Genomic DNA, 18751 nt, shown 5'->3' with positions numbered 1-18751 from the left:
CATTTCAGTTATCTTATAGATTTTGTGGGCAGGTGTGAGAATTTTGCCAGAATTCGTGTTTCAAGTCTTCTGGTGGAAGTGCATTCCATGTTCTACATGATCAGATTACAAATGAACTTTCAGAATATAATCCATTTGTAAATTGGGGACTTGCTCATATCCTGAGATACGACTTTTGAAGTTTGGGAGTCATAGATTTAAGACACGGTGAATAATAATTACCTGGAACGCATTACTCAGAAGGCACTGCAGACAAAAGTTAGGTAAATTAATGATGACAAGTTCATAAAGGTTTCTAAGAGAAAGCTTGTATTTGGTAGATTATATTCTTGACCTTTTATTGTGTCCTTGACTTTTAAAATTTTATTCCAGAACAGTTATTTCTACGTTCCTCTAATTCTACTGCTGTTCACTGCCATGACCACCATGGAAATTAGTATTCAGCAGATATTTGTAAAGTGCCAATAGTGAATGAGACACTGAGACAGACATTGAAAGGTGTAAAGAGGAGTAAGTTGTACCACAGTTACTAGTTTTTTGCCCCATTCCATCCTGGAATGCCCCATTCATAATAAATATGAAACTTCTTTTTTTTTTCCTCCTCCCCATTTTAAGTGCTACAGACTAAATTTGGGGATAGTGATCTGTTTATGGGGGATAATTTCTTTGGGACATGGTTAGAGGTTGAATACCAGAAAACCTTTTTGAAAATGGTGAGATTTACCTTTCCTCTGTCCTGTCTTGCCCCCTTTTGTAGGGCATCCCCTAGACAGCTGTCCCGCACATCTAGTGTTCTGGCCAACAAATCCTTGCTTGGTGTAAAGCTGATGAGAAATTTGTATGACTTGAATTTTTGCATTTTTGAAGGAGATCTTAATTCTCATTATTGAGAGACTGCCTTTCTCCAACTCACTAAGGATCAAATAAATATAGACTTGAACTATCATTCACACACAAAAATGCATATATCTTATAGGAACCTTCATTTCTGAAGCATCGTCCAACAGATGTGAATATACTTCAAGAATAATGGGATAGAACTTTTGAAATTATGTCTTCCAAGCTGAAAAAGCTTCTTATACTAATCAAGCCCCTTAAAATTAGATTGGTGATATATATTTTACCATTCAAGTATTTTTTTCTTTTTTGGTGGGAGATATATATAGAAAACATATATAGAGAAAAGTACATAAATCATAGGATAACCATAAACCAAAGAGTTGTGTAAACACTACTCAACAGTAGCTCATTGTGAGCCCCAGGGAAGCCTCCTATAGGTTCCTCTCTGAACACAACCTCATCTTTTCTTTTTAGGAGTAACTGCTGTTCTGACTTCTTGAAAATCGTTTGTTTTATCACCTGTATAGTTCCAAACAATATAGTTTAGTTAAAGTTTATATGAATGGAATTCTGTATTCTTCTTTCGTTCAACATGTGTGGTATTCATGTATGTATATAGCTTTAGTTCAACCATTTTCATTGCTGTGTTGTGGATGCACCTGTGGAAAAGTACTCCATAATTTAAAAAAAAAAAAATCTAAAGGCATCCATATCAGCCAGGAGGAGGTCAAACTTTCACTCTTTGCAGATGACATGATACTCTATATGGAAAACCCAGAAGATTCCACCAAGAAACTGCTAGAACTGATTCGTGAATTCAGCAAAGTTGCAGGGTATAAAATCAATGCACAGAAACCGGTTGCATTCCTATACCCCAATAATGAAGCAACAGAAAGAGAAATCAAGGAATCGATCCCATTTACAGTTGCACCAAAACCCATAAAATACCTAGGGATAAATCTAACCAAAGAGGTGAAAAACCTATACACTGAAAACTATAGAAAGCTTATGAGAGAAATTGAAGAAGACACACAAAAAATGGAAAAAGATTCCATGCTCCTGGGTAGGAAGAACAAATGTTAAAATGTCAATACTACCCAAAGCAATCTACATATTCAGTGCAATCCCTATCAAAATAACACCAGCATTCTTCACAGAGCTAGAACAAATAATCCTAAAATTTGTATGGAACCAGAAAAGACCCCGAATAGCCAAAGCAATCTTGAAAAAGAAAACCAAAGTAGGAAGCATCACAATCCCAGACTTCAAGCTGTATTACAAAGCTGTAATCATCAAGACAGTATGGCACTGGCACAAAAACAGACACTCAGATCAATGGAACAGAATAGAGAACCCAGAAATGGACCCACAAACGTATGGCCAGATAATCTTTGACAAAGCAGGAAAGAATATCCAATGGAATAAAGACAGTCTTTTCAGCAAGTGGTGCTGGGAAAACTGGACAGCAACATGCAGAAGAATGAACCTGGACCACTTTCTTACACCATACACAAAAAGAAACTCAAAATGGGTGAGACAGGAAGCCATCAAAATCCTCAAGGAGAAAGCAGGCAAAACTTCTTTGACCTCAGCCACAGCAACTTCTTACTCACCACATCTTTGGAGGCAAGGGAGACAAAAGCAAAAATGAACTATTGGGACCTCATCAAAACAAAAACTTCTGCACAGTGAAGGAAACAATCCACAAAACTAAAAGGCAACCGACAGAATGGGAGAAGATATTTGCAAACGACATACCAGATAAAGGGTTAGTATCCCAAATCTATAAAGAACTTATCAAACTCAATACCCAAAAAAAACAAATAATCCATTGAAGAAATGGGCAATAAATAAATAAATAATCAATCAAATAAAGAGGGCATTAAGGAATCAACCAAATAAATAAAGACTTGAAATATCACTCACACACACAATGCCTGCACCAGGACCTCCTAGTCTTAGCTATGATAACTGTAATAAGCTCTGTTATGTGAGAGAAATAAGTCCTCCCACCTTATTCTTTTTCTAACAGCGTTTTTCTTGGCTTATTCTTTGTCCTTTGCATTTCTATATGAATTATAAGATCACTGTGGGATCTTGATTAGGATTGATTGCATGAAATCTATAAACCAGTTTGGGGAGAATTAATATCTTCATAGTATTATACTATGAACATGGTATATTTTTACATTTACTTAGATTTTCTGCAGGGTCTCCTGATGAGGTTTTACAATTTTCTTTGTGGTGGTCATACACATCTTTTGTTAGATTTAGTTTTTAGAGATTTCATATATTTTAATGCTATTGTGTTACCTTTTTTTTTTTTTTTTAATTTTCCCACTGTTAGTGATTCCCAAAAATTTTTTAAAGGAATAACCAAGTCTGTATTTGTTATCTGCCATGCTGGGTGGGATGTAAAGAGAAGCAAGTAGGAAAGAATGGCAGTGAAAAGGGTGTACTAGGTTCTCTTTCATAGACTTTTCTCCTCCTTTGTGGAAAGCTTAGGAAGTGCTCATTTGTTCTCCACAAGTGTGTAGCCTGTGGAAGAAAGGGCAGATCCTGTATTCTTTTTTCTGTAAGGGGACGCGCTGTACCCTTCCAGTCTCCAGTGTTACACAGGAGGTGCTAATTAACTGCTGGGAGAAGTAAAAATTTTGAGTGGGCAGTTTCTGATCTAAATTACAATATTTCCTTGGGAAAAGGAAAGAAAGAGATATAACAAAGTTACTTATGTTCCTCAAGAAGCGTGGTTGTCAAGGATTTTCTAGATTAGGTCTCCCAGCTAATGTGAAAGTGTCCAGATCTTAAGTATGTCAGTTCATTAAGTGATTCTTTTTAAAATGTGATTTAGAGAATTTCTCAACCTACTTCACCTCAGCAGTTAGAAATAATCAATATCTCATTTTCCTGTATTCATCAGATGTTGTGCTAGGCTCCTGGAGAACAAACGGATCCCAGATAGAATCTCCCTCTTAAAATAGTGAAACAAACAAAAATGAGTGGATGTCATCTCCCATTGTAAATTCCTCTTAGCATGTGGCTTATTTATTTCGTCTTCTTCCAAATGTACATTTTAAAAGTAACTGAGCTAATACTGTGCTTTTTTCATTTAGCGTTATAGCTTAAAGGTTTTCATGTCATTGAAATATTTTTATAATTAGCCTTTTTAATGGGTGTATAACATTCCATTCTGTGCATCATTTATTTAATTTTTGCCCTGGTTGGATATTTGTTGTTGTTGTTGTTTTAATGTTTGTTTATTTTCAACAGAAGGGGAGGGGGAGAGGGAGAGGGAGACAGGATCTGAAGTGGGCTCTGCGCGACAGCAGAGAGCCTGATGTGGGGCTCGAACTTATGAACCATGAGATAATGACCTGAGCCGAAGTCGGACGCTAAACCGACTGAACCATCCAGGTGCCCCTGCCCAGGTTGGACATATGAATCGTTTTCTGTTTTTCATACATATGCTAGTATTCAGATGACTTTTTTCTGAATTTTGGATTATTTCCTTAGAAGTGGAAATATTGTCTTAAATAATTTCACTATTTCAATGTTGAAAAATTTATTCACTATCTGTTGAGCACCGTCTGTGTGTTAAGTATTGGAGAGACATTAAGGAACAAGACAGGTAAAGTTCACATTGTCATGGAATTTATTTTAGTGAAAGAAAGATTAGAGTTACACACACCAATTCATAGTTACAAAATTGGTAAGTGCTTTGGTGGTGGGAAGCAAAAGATAACACAATAGCAAATCTCATAGAAATGGTTCCAGGGGCGCCTGGGTGGCTCAGTCGGTTGGGCATCCGACTTCGGCTCAGGTCATGATCTCACGGTTTGTGAGTTCGAGCCCCGTGTCAGGCTCTGTGCTGACAGCTCAGAGCCTGGAGCCTGTTTTGGATTCTGTCTCCCTTTCTCTGTGCCCCTCCCCTGCTCCTGCTCTGTCTCTGTCTCTCTCAAAAAATAAATAAACATTAAAATTAAAAAAAAAAAGAAAGAAATGGTTTCAATTTAGGTGGGGGAAGGGGGATTGACTGGGAAAGGCATCTTTGAGGAAGAGATATTTAAGCTGACAGCCAAAACACAAGTGGTGGTTGGTCAAACAAAGGAAAGAGGGAATAGCATGTGTTAAGGCTGCGAGTGGGAAAGAGGACAGGGCACAGGCAAGGATTGTTGGGGAAAAGTTGGCACAAAAGAACTAAAAGAATACCAGTAATGTCACTGGAGAGAGAAGAAAGTGATGTGAAATAAGTAGACAGATAGGGGCCAGAGCACACCTTTGCCCACCTTTGTAGGCCTTGTTGAGAATTGAGATTCTTGAGACATACTTTGATCCATTCCATTCCAAGTGGTCTGCCGATTTATACTTCTGTCAACCCTGCATGAGTGCCTGGCTCACTTACGTTGATAACCTCATTTGTAAAAGACTTTTCTAATGTGATAAATGAAATGTTTTCCTTTCAAAAAAAAAAAAAAAAAAAAGAGGTTAGAGTGGGAGAGAGCCAAAGCATAAGAGACTGTTAAAAACTGAGAACAAACTGAGGGTTGATGGGGGGTGGGAGGGAGGGGAGGGTGGGTGATGGGTATCGAGGAGGGCACCTTTTGGGATGAGCACTGGGTGTTGTATGGAAACCAATTTGACAATAAATTTCATATATTAAAAAAAAAATGTTTTCCTTTCAATTTGTATTTCTTTGGTTCCTAGTGAGGAAAGAACCTTTCCCCAAACGTTTGTAGCCAGTGGATGTTTCATTATTTTTTGACCATTCAGTTCATTTCCTTGTCCATTAAAACATTATTTTTAAGGTTCTTCCCAAAGTACTCTTGTAACAGACTGGGAACCAACTGCTCGTCAGAGTTTGTAGAAGAGTTTCTTACATGTCTCTCACTCAGTATATACTCTGGATAAGGGGCTGGATCAGGTCAAGACTGGGTTTCTTTTGGCTTTGTTATTTTATGAGTCATGGGTATATAAGTCTGTGGAGTTGGGAATCTGAAAAGAAATCGATAAACTCTGGTCCCAGCTCACATCATCTTTCCTCTGAGAGACAATCCACGTCTCTTGTAACCAGAGCTAATTGCTGCCTCTTCCATGTTTATTTAGCTCCTTGTTTGTATTCTTATTTAGTACTTTATTTTTTCATTTTTCTATTTTAAATTGTTGGTTAGAGATCTTCTTCTTCTTCTTCTTCTTCTTCTTCTTCTTCTTCTTCTTCTTCTTTTTCTTCTTCTTCTTCTTCTTAAAGAGGGTGAATGAGGGGGAGAGGGGCACAGGCAGGGAGAGAGAATCTTAAGCAGGCTTCATGCTCTGCATGGAGCCCAACATAGGGCTCAATCCCACAACTCTGGGATCATGACCTGAGCTGAAATCAAGAATTATATACTCAGCCGATGAGCCACTCAGGCGCCCCTGTCCTACTTCTTTATAAGGTACTTGAGGGTAGAGGCAGTGTCAGTCTGGTTCAGCCTTGTCTTTGTGCCCCCACTGGCACTTGACATTGTGCGTGATGACAGTATTTCAGACATACAGTATGAATGACCTGGCTGTTTATATTTATAGCTATCATAGCCCTTAACATTTCCTGTACTTTGAAAAGTTACCTGAAAATACTGTCTTCATGTATCCTGAAGCCAAGGAAGAGCATACGTATGGTACTGTGTGATCCTCCTAGGTTTGCAGGTCTTGACTGGGTTTTTCATCAGTAGTAGATTTTGGTCACAGGAAGTAGAGGCTGCCCAGGACCTGTAGTGACTTGCCTGAGTGCTGGGTTATGTTATCTTTGGGTGTTTTCACTTTGCCCAACACCAGGTATCTGGGGGAGAGACTTAACTGGTTGGGACCTGTAAATTTTTTCATTATGATGATTAGATTTTGGTAGAGATGAACCTCAGTAAACTGTATGCACTTGTGAGAACCTAAATCAGAAATGGAACATGATTACATTTTAGTGTTCTGAAATCTCACACAGATCATAAAAAGGCGTCTGTTACTTTGTGTACAGTACCTGTCTGTACTACATTCCATCGTAGAAATGGATGTCAGTTGTTGGTGAAGTTGACAGCTTTCGATGGTTAAAGAATTGCTTATTTTGTAGTGATCTAGGCACTCTGTTTTTCTGGTTTCTCCCACTCATTCCCTACAATTTGGGCATTTTCATTGCCATTAGCTCTTAATATCCCTGAGGACATTATTTTTTTAAAAAAAATTTTTTTTTCAGCGTTTATTTATTTTTGGGACAGAGAGAGACAGAGCATGAACGGGGGAGGGGCAGAGAGAGAGGGAGACACAGAATCGGAAACAGGCTCCAGGCTCTGAGCCATCAGCCCAGAGCCCGACGCGGGGCTCAAACTCACGGACCGCGAGATCGTGACCTGGCTGAAGTCGGACGCTTAACCGACTGCGCCACCCAGGCGCCCCCCTGAGGACATTATTGTGGTTGTCCTTATTTATGTTCATTCTATACTTGGATGCTATGGATAATTTTATTTTAGTCTTCCTCAGTTTTCCAAATAATAGCACCTTAAACATGTGCTTTAATGAAAACTTTAACAGACTATACCTGCCTTTTCTGAGTAGGTAGGGATTCTTTTGTTGTTATGAACTTTTCCCATACTGTTAGAATTTTCTGCGCTAAATAGGGCTTTTCATTCTATTTGGCATACATTTATGACTGCTGTCACATATCAGACACTGTGCTCCATCTGTTAACGTAGAGACATGAAGCCATGTGGTAAAGAGCATTAATAGAGGTGGGCACAGGTTCTGGGGGAGCATAAATGAGGGATATTTAGCATATCCTTGGAGGGTGTGAGGAGGGTGGGGAGACTGCCAGGATCATCAGAAGGCAGCAGTTAAACTGAGATTTGAAGGCTGAATAAGAATTATTTGGTAAGAAGGATGGTTTTTAATGAAGGCAAGGCTGGAGAGAAGGAACGCAGTTTGGAAACTATTGCTAAAGTAGACAGTACCACCTATGTATTTTCATGAAAAACTTTGACCTGAATTGGATCAAGCCTCTGTATTTAACTCCTAACTTACTAGAAATATAGGGGATAGGGCAGCATGTTAAATGGCACCATGGGGGTATAATTAGCAAAGTCCAAAATGTGGGGAAACAACCTGGTTTTTTTCAACAAATAAACTACAAGAGAAGAAAAAGGAGGAATTATGGATTAAAAGAGATTTAAGAGACACATCAATGAAATGCAATGTATTGTCCCTATTGGACTCTGATTTGAATAAATCAACACTAAAAAATTTATGGGACAGTTGGGAAATTTTGAACATTGAATAGTTGATATTAAAGGATTTTTAGAACTTTGGGTGGTAATAATATTGTGATTGTGTTTAAAAAAATTGTTCTTTTAGATGTACAGAATATAGATGCAATGAAATGATGGCTAGAATTTGTTATAGAGGGATCAGTGTGGGCTGGGCACACTGTGTGTGTGGTGGTGGCGGTGGGGGGGTTGTGGAGGGGCCCGGCCACGTGTTGATAAATTTCGAAGCTAAGTGATAGGGCACATAAGCAGGTTATTATGCTGTTCTTTCTACTTTGTGTTTCAGTGTTTCCATAATTTTTTTTTAATGTTCATTCATATGTTTTTGAGAGAGAAAGCCTCCGCATGTGGGCGTGCTTGCTTGCAGGGGAGGGGCAGAGAGAGAGGGAGAGACAGAAAATCTTAAGAGGCCCCGAGCTGTTGGCACAGAGCTGACATGGGGCTCAAACCGACCAACCAGGAAATCATGACCTGAGCCAAAATTCATGTTTTTTTTTTTTTAAAGCTGTTGCTGTGGGGTGCCTGGGTGGCTCTGTTGGTTAAGTGTCCAATTCTTGATCTTGGCTCAGGTCATGATCTTACTGTTCCTGAGATTGAGCCCTGCTTTGGGCTCTGTGCTGACAGTGCAGAGCCCACTTGAGATTCTCTCTCACCCTCTCTCTCTGCCCTTCCCCCACTCGTGTACGCACGCGCATGCACACACACACACTCTCTCTCTCAAAATAAAGAAATAAACTTTAAAAAAATCATTAAAAAAAAGAAAAAGAAAAAAAAGCTGTTGCTATACTTCAGGCAAGAAATATGAAGGACCTGAAATAAAGCACTGGCTGTAGAGATGGAACAAAAAGGAAGAACTTGAGGAATAAATTATGAAACAGTCAGACTTAGATGTCTGGGGCTTGAGGGAGGGGTATCTAAGTTTATGGTTTGGGACCTGAATACTGTTACTTAAGATAGGAAAAGTGGGAGCAATGTATCTTGAGGATGGCATTGGGTGCTTGTTTGGGGACACACTGAGTTTCAGATAGCAGATAGAGCTGCGCTGTTGATAGCTTACAGATAAAGTCAAGCTGGGTGTGGGTCAGTATGTAGGAGGTAGTTAACCCTAAGAAAGGATGAGATTGCCCAGGGAGAACACATAAAAGAGGGAAGGGAGGGCTCCTGATAGGAGCAGAGAAAGAAGAGAGCTCCTTAGGAATCTTAAGAAAATCAAGGAAATAGGAAGTTTTAAGAAGAGTGTAGAAACTATGACAAATCCCGCAGGAAGTTCAAGTAGGGTAAGTTGTCTAGCTCCCTTTGATTATGAGCATTAGAGGCCTCTGTGGAGACTTTGGGCGGGGTGTGGGGAAGCTTTTGTGAATACAGTACATTGATATACTGCAGGTATCAAGTCCCTTTAGTGTGGATTAATAGAGACTGTAGCATATTAATTTTGTGTTGGTTAGCTAGAGAGTTATGATTAAAAGCAAAAGAGCTTTTATTTAATTGGAAATTAAGATCGTTACACTTCATTCCCTTGGTGCCATTAACTTCAAAGGCATGTTCAGTTGTACAAAGACCTTGTCAAAGTTTACTTTAGTTCTCCATGAAATTTTGCTGACTGGCACACACACAAAAAAATAGTGGCACTGAGGCTGTCATAGGGGTTCAGACTTCCAGCTTTGCAAAACCTGTCTTAAAGCCAGTTTCACAGTGAGTCTGTCACCGTGCTGATACCCTTCAGGGTAAATGCAAAATCTTAACAGTAGGGAAAGATTATGTTGCTTGTTTCCTTTTTTAAAAAGATTGCTTTTTTTAGATTTCTGTCTAAAAATTGTTTTCCCTTTCTTGAGCTCCTTTGATCCCAAATTGCAGGTAAGATAATGGGTGTAGAATTGCCATGAAAAAGTTAACCATCATTTGCACTATGATGCGTTACTGCTGCCACCACCATATGACTGTCAGTATCTCTGTAGGGCTGCGGTATTGACAGCTATGACCCTCCAGGCCCTCTTCTACAGCAAAAAGAGACATTTTGGCAGGAGGGAAACAGCCCTCTGCCCTTCCTGCCATCGTCTCTGCAGGAATCTTATAATTTGTATTTATTTTCCTGTAAGTACAGAACTGTGAGAACTTGTTTCATTTGAAAAACCCTCACACAGCAGATTGTACTGCCCACGTAGGGACAAAGGAATGATTCAACCTTTTAAGGATGCTTTTCCTTTAGTTGCTAACCTCTGACCGGACTACCATGTAGTCTGAGAATTGAAATTTACCCATTTTTCACAAGACAGTTGAAAATTTGATTGCCAGAAGGGGCTGGTGAGAATGCTTCTGTCTTCCCAGAGCAGCACGTAGCCCACACTGGCTGCTGCTTGGTTGCCTGTTGAGTCATTCCCACACTTCTATATCGAGCTTTGCTGGCTTTTCTTTTAAACATGATGTTCTTGGAGTGAGAAAGAAAGGAAGTTTTTCTCTCCTCCATAACATCTCCTCCACCCCAAGTCTGCATTGCTTTCTTTCTTCTAATAACAGAATATTGCCCTCAGTCCTTGTGGGACTGTTTTCTCTCCTAAGGTCTTAGTGGTGCTCATTTATCATCGGTTTGACTCTGTAAGCGTTATGGCATTCGCTGGGCTGAGTTGCAGCAGCAGGCTTTCCAGATACAGGCTGCTGCTTCACCAGAAAGATGAAGGAATTCTAGCTAACATACCAAACATGGATTTCTAGTTTCCAGCTGTTTAAAAGTCCGTCAGATATGCTAAAGGACATCTTAATGTGCTTATAATGACGGTCAGTGAGTGAAAAGGACTGTGAAGGGAATGAGTGAGGCTTTCAGTTTGGATAAATGAAATTGCTCTGGTTTGAAAGGATTTTAGTTTGTTTTTGTCTTTTGCAGTGGAAGGTAAAATGCCTGTATTCGTTCTTGTTCAGAAGAGCCTGCTCTGTGCTAGTGGAAAAAGAACTGAAGTGTAAGGGAAATTCTTATATATTTGAACTGTCATCTTATGTGTTCCGTACGTCTAGCAAGATCACAACCCATTTTAGAAAAGTCAAATAACATCAGTAAAACTGTCTATTGACAGATCACATGTCTCACATAGGAACAAATTAAGGGGCTCGTTTAGGGGATTGGCAGATCTGAAAGACAGATTACAGCTCCGGAATGTATTCAGATGACTTTTTGAAACAGATATTTTAATTGGAGTGGGGGTGGAGAAATACTTGTGCTTCTGTAGTTAAATATTCAGCTTCCTTAGTCTGTTATCCATAAATACCACAGATGAAAAGCCCTTAGAACTCTTTTTCAGAAAACTAACTCACCATACACAACCCTCTGTATGCATGTGTTTGTATGTACCTAATTCCCATCCCCACCAAAGTAATGGGTCAGTAATTGGGCTGTTTGTTTCAAAGGATTGAGTTGTTTGAATTGTGTTTTAATCTGTTGCTCTAAACTGCATTAGCAGCCAAGTCCCTTATACTAAAAGTTTTGAACAAACCTTACCTTCTCCTCCTGAAAAGGGTGGGGGGTGGGGGGAAGCATTTGATCTGTGTTCTGAAGGTCTCTTTCTGTATGTCTCTCCCCTCCCCCCAGAGACGAACAGCAAGGGGAGGAGCTCACTCACTGTTCTAACCACACTTCATATGTCTTAACTTGAGCGCCTTTTGGTTTCCTGTCGGCAGTAATTCAACTCTGTGCCATCTTGACTTGCCTGAAGGGTGGATAAATTGGTAACTGTACTGAGAAGGGGAGTGAGTTCTCACAGTCTGATTTGAGCATAAGGCACGAGATTGAATTTATGAAAGCTTCAGTTGCCTCTGAGGACAACATCTTCTGTGACTTTGAATTTTTTCATTACATTTGTGGGTTGCTGTTTCTGAGAAGAATCTGTCATGACTCTACTGGAACCAGAGATGTTAATGATGGCTGTGCAGTCCGGTAATTTTGTATCTCCTGCAGATCCTATTTGCCATGGGTTTCTTTAATAAGGTTGGGTATATCTGTACTAGGATTGGATGGAAATGGGAGGAAGATAGATGGGGCTAAACATAAATCGTCCAGTGAATGTACTTCATGTTCAGGTTTTTATTATAAAAAAAATTAGTCATTTTTTTTTCTAGTTGCAAACTCCAGTTATTCAGACATAGCTTTGCTTTAGATATTTACTGACTTAAAACCGTTCAGTGAGGAGACCTATGTGAGGGGAAGAAAACACTTTCCTGTAATTAAGTGTTTTATTATTATCTGTAGCACTGCTTTTAATGTAGGATATTTAAATTGCTTTTGCTGTTTTATACATTACTGTCCACACTCTTATGTCTCTTTGTGAAAGCATGTTTTAAAATTTTTCTTTAGTTCTTTCTCATTTGTGGTATAACCTCCTTTCAGTATCATCTTTTGGTTCTTGGAAATGTTCTTTTATAACCAATAATATTGAGACTCTAAGTTTTGGAGATGGGAAAGTTTGAGCAAGAAAGGAGTCAACAGAAAGAATGTAAGATTTTTGAAATTCTGTCTCTAAAAACAATTTTCTCAATTCAGAAGTGTCTTTTAAAACAGTTAAAATTCCAGTTTGTTTTTAATGGTCCCCTTTACTTTTAGTGTTTTGAAACTTGTTAAGTTAGTTATCTAAAAATAGGGAATGTTCTTTTGTTATTTTTAGACTTCTGCTAAAATGTAGTCTGTAGTGTTTTCCTGTTTCAGAGCATATCTTGAAAGATTCATACAAGTGGCATTTGCGGACCTCTTCCCATCCACTGGCTTTCACTCATTAGAATGAGCTAGGTTTTGGCAGATACTGTCTCTGGCAGAATTGGTCTTACTGTTCTCCTTGGGGAACACTTAGATAGTATGTTGAAAGACACAGATATCCATCTGAAGACGGGATCAGATGCTATCAGGTTAAGCTTTATGGACAGGGAAGGGCAAAGAGGAAAGATACTGCTGCCGTTCTGTTCTTTCTGGTTTTACAAATAAGACCACGATGAGCCATTTATTAGTTGAGTTCTTCTGTTCATATATGCTATATTTTTTAGGTTGTTGCCTTTCCTTTTCCTCCCTCAGATCTCTTGAGTTCCGTGTTCTAAACAAGATAGTATGCTTATCTGACTGTTTCCCACTTGTCTCTGATGAAATCACTCCCAGTTAAACTGGCTTGGGGTTTGTTTTGTTTCCCTTCTCTGTGTTAAAGTTCTCTGTTGTATGTGGGCAAGTGCACATTTTATCTCAGGGAATATAAGTTAGCATTTGAACTCTCTCACCCTTCTTTGATCGCTTTGTTACTTACAGATTATCTCAGTCCAGTAACTTTTCTTAGTAAAGGTTAAAAGATTATTTGCTTTCCCCTAAAGGGACTTACTTCTTGCCTTGCCTAAGAGCTGTTTTTCCTATGACATATGTTGGGCAGGGCTAGCTACCCATCTGTTGGACCAACTACTTCATAAAACTTTCAAAGGATAATAGTATGTAAGACAAGTACAGATAAAATTGACAAGGGTGTTGGGTACAGGTAAAATGAAGGATCTGCAGAGAATAAATAGCATGTGTGTGTACCTTTGTCTTTTGCCTATGTTCATAAAAGTAGAGAAAGTGGGCATAGCAAACCGATTTCTCTAGTACTTGTGGTTCCTAAATGTTCAAAATTTTTGTAATATTGTTACTGTTTTCTTCTTAAGCTGTGGCCATTATGCTGGATTGCAACAGTAGTATGATAGCTATATTTATGATAGGAAAAGAAAAAGCATCATTATGAAGCCTTGATAAACTAAAAGCCCGCTGTTCTTTCTAAAAAAAAAAAAGTCAAGATATTTAGACTACATGAGCCATAGGTTAATTTCTAGCAATACAATATTTGGACTTCCCTGAATATATACTTTATAGGTGAAGCCACCCAGGCACCCCTGTTTAATGAGACTTTTAAAAATAAACTTTTTGGACAAGATTTAAGATGCAAAGCCTTTATCCTAAATTAAACTTCAGGATACTGACTGTTATAGCAGTGTTCCAGGGTACATTGTGTATTTATTAACAGTGTTCATTTAGTATTTGGACCTTGGGAGATTTTGGTGAGACATACTTGTATATGAAGATTTTCATCCTCCTCACTGCTGATGGTCTCTTTACTGACCCTTTGAGATCCAGTTCAGATGCTACCTTTCTGTGAAGCATCTGAATAGAGTCAGTCCTTCCTTCTCTCTGTTCCTACAGCACCACCTTTACATTGTACACTAATTATCATCTTTACCCATCTCTCTAATTAGGTTATTAGCTTCTCAAAGGCAATATAGTCATTTGTATTTTGGCTCCTGACATTGGCACATGATAGACACTCCAGTAAGTATCTTTTTTGAATAAATGAAAAATCTGGTTTGGCATACTTCCCCTAATAAATAGGCATAAGCCTTTAAAACAAGATATTCTCAGAATTTTTAAAAATCTGTTTTGCATTGAGAAATGAATCCTCCAACTACCGTCTCGTCTCTTAGTCAGTCCTTGCCCAGAGTAGGTGCTGTTGAACGCCTGGCTTTGAAAATTGAACTTCTTCCACATCTCAGGATGTGCAGTGTGCCCTGTGTTCCTATGATGTGTATTATTAAATCTAAGTGTTCTGATCAAACCACGATTGGAGGATTAAAGCATCTGTCACCACTGTGGACACCTGTCTAGATCACTGTAATTAGAAAACGAATGATCTGAGATGGATATTTGGGATTTCTGAAGTTTAAGAGTAAGGGAATGTTGGGGCACTGGCTGATGCATTTTAGAACAGAGGAATGCTGGGGCTTGGCTCTTGCCAGCTAGTATGTAAGACTTTGACCAGGCGGGCCTCGTCCCTGTATCCAGCCAGTGTAGTCTTAGTTTCTGAGTCTACAACAGTGGGACAGAGTTGACTTTTGAGAAAGGGATTGACACAGTCCCTTAGGTTTCTGTCGGTCCCTTGACATACCTTGATCTCGATGCGATACCATTAGGGAGTCTGGTTTTTCTGTCTAGGTTATCTCTGGAAGGATCATAAGAAACTGCTGGCGATGACTACCTCAGGGCTGGAGGATTGGGATAGAAGAGACTTTTTGTTCCACAAAACAGTTATCTTCTAATTTTATTATGATTATGGAATACCACATAAATGTGAAAGAACATACGGAGTATGTATTAAAACAATATATGGAGTACATAACCCAACCTAAGAAATCGAGCACAACATGCGCTGAAGTCCTCCAAGTGCCCTCTCCGATTTATCCCTCAGAAAACAGTTTTCTTTGTTTTTAACTGTTATCTGCCTTTTGAATCTTTCATGTTTTGTACCATATACATGTTATCTATTAAAAAATATTAATTTAACAATTGAAAAGTGTTCCTCAGTCCATTTATTCCTTCCATCACTTGATGTCTAAATACTTAATTCTTGCAGATTTCTTTAAAAAAGTTTCTAGTTTGCTGATCATTACAATTTGCCTCTGAACTGTGTATTTTATAATAGTTTGGGTTGGAGAGAGGGGAATAGTAATTCATAAAAATAAAGTTGAAGGAAGATGGTGGGCAGGTAACTTTTGCCCTTTTTGGTAGTAGGTTAACTCTTTAAAGTAGGGCCCCCTTGTTTGGGTTCACATCACTCAGGGATTTATAGAGCTGGTGAAAAACTTCAGAATTTTCAGCAATACTTATCTTTTGAATATCCTAAAAATCTAAATATTAATGTGGGCTTTAAAAAAAACATATTTTTTGTTTATATTCAAAGGATTTTAGAGCTTGAGGAAACCTTAGGTGTTTCTTGTCCTCTCCTTTATTTAAGATGAGGAAACTGGGGGAAGCTTAGCTGGCTCAGGCAGAAGAACATGCGACTCTTGATCTTGGGATTGTGAGTTTGAGCCCCATGTTGGATGTATAGATTACTTAAATAAGTAAAACTTAAAAAAAAAAAAAAAAAAAGAGGAAATTGGTCCATTGAGGATAATTTATTTCCTGAAGCCACATAATTAATTAGTAGTAGAGGTGGAAGGAGAATTCATTTCCTTACTCTCATGATAGTGCTCTTTCTGCTGTAACATACTTAAAAGAAACCCTCAGAGACCTCTGATGTAGGAGATTGTTTATAATTTTCCCCAGAGATCTTGGTTTTCCTTGGGTTTTTCCATTGCAGGTTTCTATCACTACTCAGATTGACTCACATATTAAGAGGTGGAGATAAAACCAGGGCCTGGGTGTCTAGCTCCTGCCCCTGAGAAGTGGAGTCAGATGCTATAGGCCCTGTGGTTCTCTGGTGGGCCTCTATCTTGCCTTCCTTCTCTGGTCTGGTTGATGATCTCATACCTTGATGGTGATCTCAGAAGACAGGTAGGCAGACAGACAGCTATTGTCATCAGTATTCTGGATTACATCTTACTGCCTTTTCTCTGACTCATTAATATTATCTGGGATCCCCTTAGAAATAGGACCCAGATCAAAGGAATTTGAATTCATCCATGTGTCTCTATCCTTTTTTCTTCCCTTTTGTTTCCTTTTGGATGAGGCAAGCTGTCAAGACCACGAACCACAGTTTTAGCTTTATTAAAACAGTGCCAAATGAAATAAAGATGAGTTTCATACAGTCTTGTTTTTTTTGGAACTTCACTTTTATGATTACCACATGCATTGTTTTTGAAAGGATTTTCTTTATAACAACAAGGAAAAAAATGCTAAAAACCCTCACTCTGCCATCAACAACAAAAAATAACTTTCTCTGCCTTTCTCTCAACAAGTTAAAGGGCAATATCAGACTGAACTCATGGTGTCGGGGTCTTCTTCATCTCACGGCAGTCACATAAATGGGATGGTGGCTGCAGCAGTGGAGTAAGTATGGGATAAGGGCCTAGAGAAGAGGGGGGTACATGACAGTTACCCGGCAAAAGTAAATCTAGTCATGAAATGTTTATAGTCTGTACATTATAAAGTATTTGTGTGTGTTATCTTGTCTGATCTTGACAACGAGTCTATGAGGCATCTGTAGTTTCACATTTTACCAAGGAGAAAACTGAGGCTCAGAGAGGCTTCAGGACACACAGTAAGAGTTTACATTCAGTTTTTTTACTTTAAACACTAATTACTTCTATTTTCCATTTAAAATGAAGATCAGGGGTGTCTGGGTGGCGCAGTCGGTTAAGTGTCTGACTCTTGATTTGGGCTCAGGTGGTGGGAAGAGCTCCCCGCTGAGTGTGGAGCCTGCTTGAGATTCTCTCTCTCTCCCCCTCTGCCTCTTCCCTGCTGCACACGAGCACACGTGCACGCTCTGTCTAAAATAAAAATAAAAATAAAATGAGGACCAGATCAGATCCCTTCTCTCTAGAACCTGCTAGTGGTTCTCATTCACAGGAAAAGCCAAAGTCTTTATAGGGGCTACAAAGCCTTGTGTGATCTGCCCAAAGCTCTGTGACCCTCAGACTGCATCTGCTCCTTTCCGTCACTTGATCTGTCCTAGCCGCACCTCTCTCTTTGCTGTCCCTGCACAACTTAGGGACGCTCCTGCTTCAGGACTGCTGCACCAGATATTCCTTCCACGTGGGGCACTTTGTGCTGGGTAGCCTCATGGCTTGCTCCCTCACCTCTCGGTGAGGTTCAGATATCATTTTCTCGGGCCTTCCTTGACCATCCTGTAAGATCCTGCTTTTATTTTTATTCATACCATTTATCATCTGAGGGAACACACACTTTGTTTATAGGTTTGTTTGTTGTTTACTGCTACTCTCCCCACTAGAATATAAATACCTCAAAATGAGGGATCTCTCTCTCTTTTGGTTGTCTGCTGTTTCCAGCACCTGACACATATAATAAGCACTTAAAATAATTCTTGAATAAATGATAGATCAGAAAATTTGGAAGGTGTTTTAGGCAAATACCTAAGACCGTGTTCCTGAGACCGTGCTTTTCAACTATTTTGTATAGCGTGCACTGTACTAACTAATGTAGTGGTTCTCACAGTGTGGTCGGGGGAACTCCTGGGTGTCCCTGAGACCTTTTCAGTAGGTATGAGATGAAGTCTTTTTATATATTTATACTAAAATACTATTTACCTTTTTTACTGTTGTCCTCTCATGAGTATACACTCTAGTTTTCCAGAGCTGTATGATATGTGATATCTCAACAGGTTGAATGAAGTAGATATGAATTGCAAAAATAGGAAAGCAGTAATACTCTTGTTTTTTTTTTTTGTTTGTTTGTTTTGGAAAATAATTGTATTTTTCATAGAAACATGTTTTCATGTGACGTAGGCTTATTGTTATTTTTTTAAAGTAATAATAAATATTTTAAATGTTTTCACTTTTAATTTCTTATCTGAAATATACTGGTAGATATAATCCACATTAACAAAAGAAAAGCTCTTTGAAGTTCTCAATAACTATAAGAGGGTAAAGAAGTCAGGACATCGAAGTTTGAGAAGGGTAGGTATAGTGTTTAAGAGCATATGGGGCAAGTAGGTGGCTCAGTTGGTTAAGTTTCCCATTTCAGCTCAGGTCATGATCTCACAGTTCATGGGTTCGAGCCCTGCATCAGGCTCTGTGCTGACAGTTGGCAGCCTGGACCCTGCTTCAGATTCTGTGTCTCCTCTCGCTCTCTGCCTCTCAAAATGCCTCTCTGCCCCTCTGTCTCTCAAAAATGAATAAATGTTAAAAAA

The 18751-nt window shown here is 39.0% G+C and overlaps 1 protein-coding gene across 2 annotated transcripts in view; it reads left to right on the top strand.

The window, feature by feature from the left end:
- The first annotated feature begins 11749 nt into the window (after nucleotides 1–11749).
- Nucleotides 11750–18751, top strand: part of MRTFA (myocardin related transcription factor A) — a 100364-nt gene continuing 93362 nt past the window's right edge. The window contains exon 1 of one of the 2 annotated variants that reach the window (XM_032594042.1): nucleotides 11750–12042. In XM_032594042.1, coding sequence (XP_032449933.1) covers nucleotides 11997–12042 — 46 coding nt within the window. In that variant the 5' untranslated portion in view covers nucleotides 11750–11996. The remainder of the gene's footprint in view (nucleotides 12043–18751) is intronic. The other variant, XM_030320729.1, reaches the window with a different exon arrangement.

Source organism: Lynx canadensis, chromosome B4 (genome assembly GCF_007474595.2).
Source record: "Lynx canadensis isolate LIC74 chromosome B4, mLynCan4.pri.v2, whole genome shotgun sequence".
Classification (NCBI taxonomy): Eukaryota; Metazoa; Chordata; class Mammalia; order Carnivora; family Felidae; genus Lynx; species Lynx canadensis.
The sequence above is the reverse complement of the archived record's forward strand: the minus strand, read 5'-3'. Positions and strand labels throughout refer to the sequence as shown.